At 39.7% G+C, this 2,587-nt stretch overlaps 1 protein-coding gene across 1 annotated transcript in view; it reads right to left on the reverse strand.

Moving 5' to 3' along the window:
- The window catches only part of LOC103506619 (protein apterous-like), a gene marked incomplete at its 3' end in the record, with an annotated part of 7,368 nt that extends 5,784 nt beyond the window's left edge, over positions 1 to 1,584 (reverse strand). Inside the window, exons 1-2 of the mRNA XM_008471015.1 lie at positions 1,570 to 1,584; positions 677 to 900 (exon numbers count right to left, since the gene is read on the reverse strand). Coding sequence (XP_008469237.1) covers positions 677 to 900; positions 1,570 to 1,584 — 239 coding nt within the window. The remainder of the gene's footprint in view (positions 1 to 676; positions 901 to 1,569) is intronic.
- Positions 1,585 to 2,587: the final 1,003 nt, after the last annotated feature.

Raw genomic sequence — 2,587 nt, forward strand, 5'->3', positions numbered from 1 at the left:
TGATTCAGAAATGTAAACTAGACAAATGAAAACTAAAAACTATAATCTCTATTATCCGGTTACTTTAAAATAGCAATGGATAGTATAAAACTGATAATTTCTCTGATTGAAAGAATTAACTTTTCCGGAGTTCTGAAATCCTCGCCAAACCACGACGAACATGGTATCTTACCAAGATTGGCACGCGCGGAAAGACTTTTCGTCAACCTACATGCGGATCCTCTCGACCTACGATCCCTCCCTCCCTCTCTCTCTCTCCTCTCTCTCTCTCTTACCCTTTACCTAAAGATAGACATCAGTAAACTGTAAGTACATAAATACCTTGAATATTTGTTCAATTACTACTTGAAGCCTTTATCAGAGTCTCTATTAGGCGCTATGCTTATGTGTTTTGTTTATTTAAAAAATTACCCACAGATAAATACCTACGAAAACTTTCAACATCCCTCACTCATCCCCAAAATAGTTAGCTCTTACACTATTCACATTCACGGGATCATTGATAATAATATCTACGTAAAGGCTCAGAGGCTGCCCCCTGTTTGTCATAGAGAAATGAAACCAACGTCTTTGGAATCGGCAAATCGGGATATCTTGCTTGACTATACCTATACAGTCAAAGGACTTGAGTTTTTTTTTTTTTTTTTAAGAAAAAAAATCAAATCAAAGGACTTACCTAAAAAAGTCTTGTTTACAGTAAATATTTCCGTGTCTACTAAAACAACTGAGCTCAGAGTGAAGAGGAACGTGACAGTGGGCACATTGGAGGCAGCCCAAGTGCCATTGGCGGTCTACAGCCAATAAATAGAACCGGTCTATGATAGGTTGTCCACAGCCACCACAGGAAGACTTTTCCTCCGGACAAGGACTCGAGGAATCGTCCCGGTCCTTCAACATTGTCTGAAATCACAAGGGCGAGACATTTGTGTTATGGGAAAGTAAAGTGCCCTATGTCACAACTTTGGTGAGAATGAACTCAAGTCCCCATACACCACAGAATTTAAGCAACATTGCGTGTGGTTGGTATACGGATGGGTGACCATCTGAACATTCCTTTTGTATCTTATCTTCTATTACGCTATTGTAATTCTATTACGCTATTGTAATTCTATTATGCTATTGTAATCCTGTCCTCTTCGGCCTCTACTAACTCTCAATCAGTATCTTTCAAAGTTAAAAGCCAATAATTTCACTAAAAAATAGCTTTAAATCTTTAGAAATTAAGAATATATCCACATCCATACGAATAAAGTTTAGTGTCGTTTTATTCCAACCGTCCACAGACCAAAGCCATTATCTTTTTCTTTCCCAGTTGGAATGGCGTCTTGTAATTAGAGGAAATTAATTATTTAATGACATCTTTACTAATAGTATCTAATTCATTACTGAATGTTCGGAGAGCGAGGTACTCCTTGCGAGCTGCAAGGTTGTAGTTTTTTTCTTCTTTTAAGAGAATCTTTTTGTTTCCTCGAATGGGGTCTAAACAGAGGACCAAGAGATTCTTTGTTTCCTCTATTTCATAGTTCTTGGAAATTTGCCAGAAAGTAGGTACAGGGTTGAGTTACCTACCTCCGAGTGTAACATCTTCTGGAACTTTTATTTGCTTAAAGTTCCTTTGGCCCACTGAAGTGTTGGAATTTAGAATTAAAGGGATCACTTAATTTTTGAGTCACAGGTGCTCCCTGGTAAGCAGGAGATTTAGAGCTCATTCCAGCTGAAGAAATTTATAAATAATTACGTGAGAAAAATTAATACAGCTCTAAAGCTGTGTCCACACATATTCGACCCCGTCGATCGACGAGGTGAAGAGGTGACTCTATATTGTAGAGGCAGTGCACGGTTTCAGTGAACGTCGATCGACTGTTTGGACTCACCTGAAGGGCTAAGTGGAAGAAAGCGCCTCGTGGTTACCTTCCTGTCAGGTGTCCTTTCAGTATTAACCCGATTTCAACACGAGAGAAAGTCATGTGCTGTTCTGCCACCGCCCCTCCGAATTAAAACACAACATGATCCTCACCAAGTGATTTGTGGCGCGGTGCAAGATTATCGAATTACATTATTGAACATGAGTTGGGACCATCAGTCACTCAGGTGGGTTCAGCCATTAGCCACACTTGTCTGCTCCTCCCCTCTATCAGCACCTCGATAGCCTCCTGATGTACTTCGGATGAATTTGGACATTAATCTTTCTCGCCTCTTCCAACCTGAGGACTTTCCTGAATAATGGTCACTGTGCGTGAAGATGAAGCCAATGCGTTTGATCTCCTTTCTCAGCAGATAATTCACCTTTAAGTGAATTCAAATAGACCTTATAAAGGATTCCGCCTAAAATATGTACAATGACTGGTCCTTTAGGCACCACTTTTATTTTAAGCAGGAGATTTCAACACTACCTAGGTATTTGAAGGAAATGTTTCGTTTTATCCCGCTCTGTCCCTCTCCAATTATGCTCCTTGAAGAGAAATCGAATCAAATCAAATTGAATGTCAACTTAGGAAGAGACAAAACATATAAAGAAAACAATGCTATTAGGGACCGATTATTTCAGAAATCCTCACTCCCACCTCCACATCCGTAAGGAAATCCC

The sequence above is a fragment of the Diaphorina citri genome, unplaced genomic scaffold, assembly GCF_000475195.1.
Source record: "Diaphorina citri unplaced genomic scaffold, Diaci psyllid genome assembly version 1.1 scaffold251, whole genome shotgun sequence".
Classification (NCBI taxonomy): domain Eukaryota; kingdom Metazoa; phylum Arthropoda; class Insecta; order Hemiptera; family Psyllidae; genus Diaphorina; species Diaphorina citri.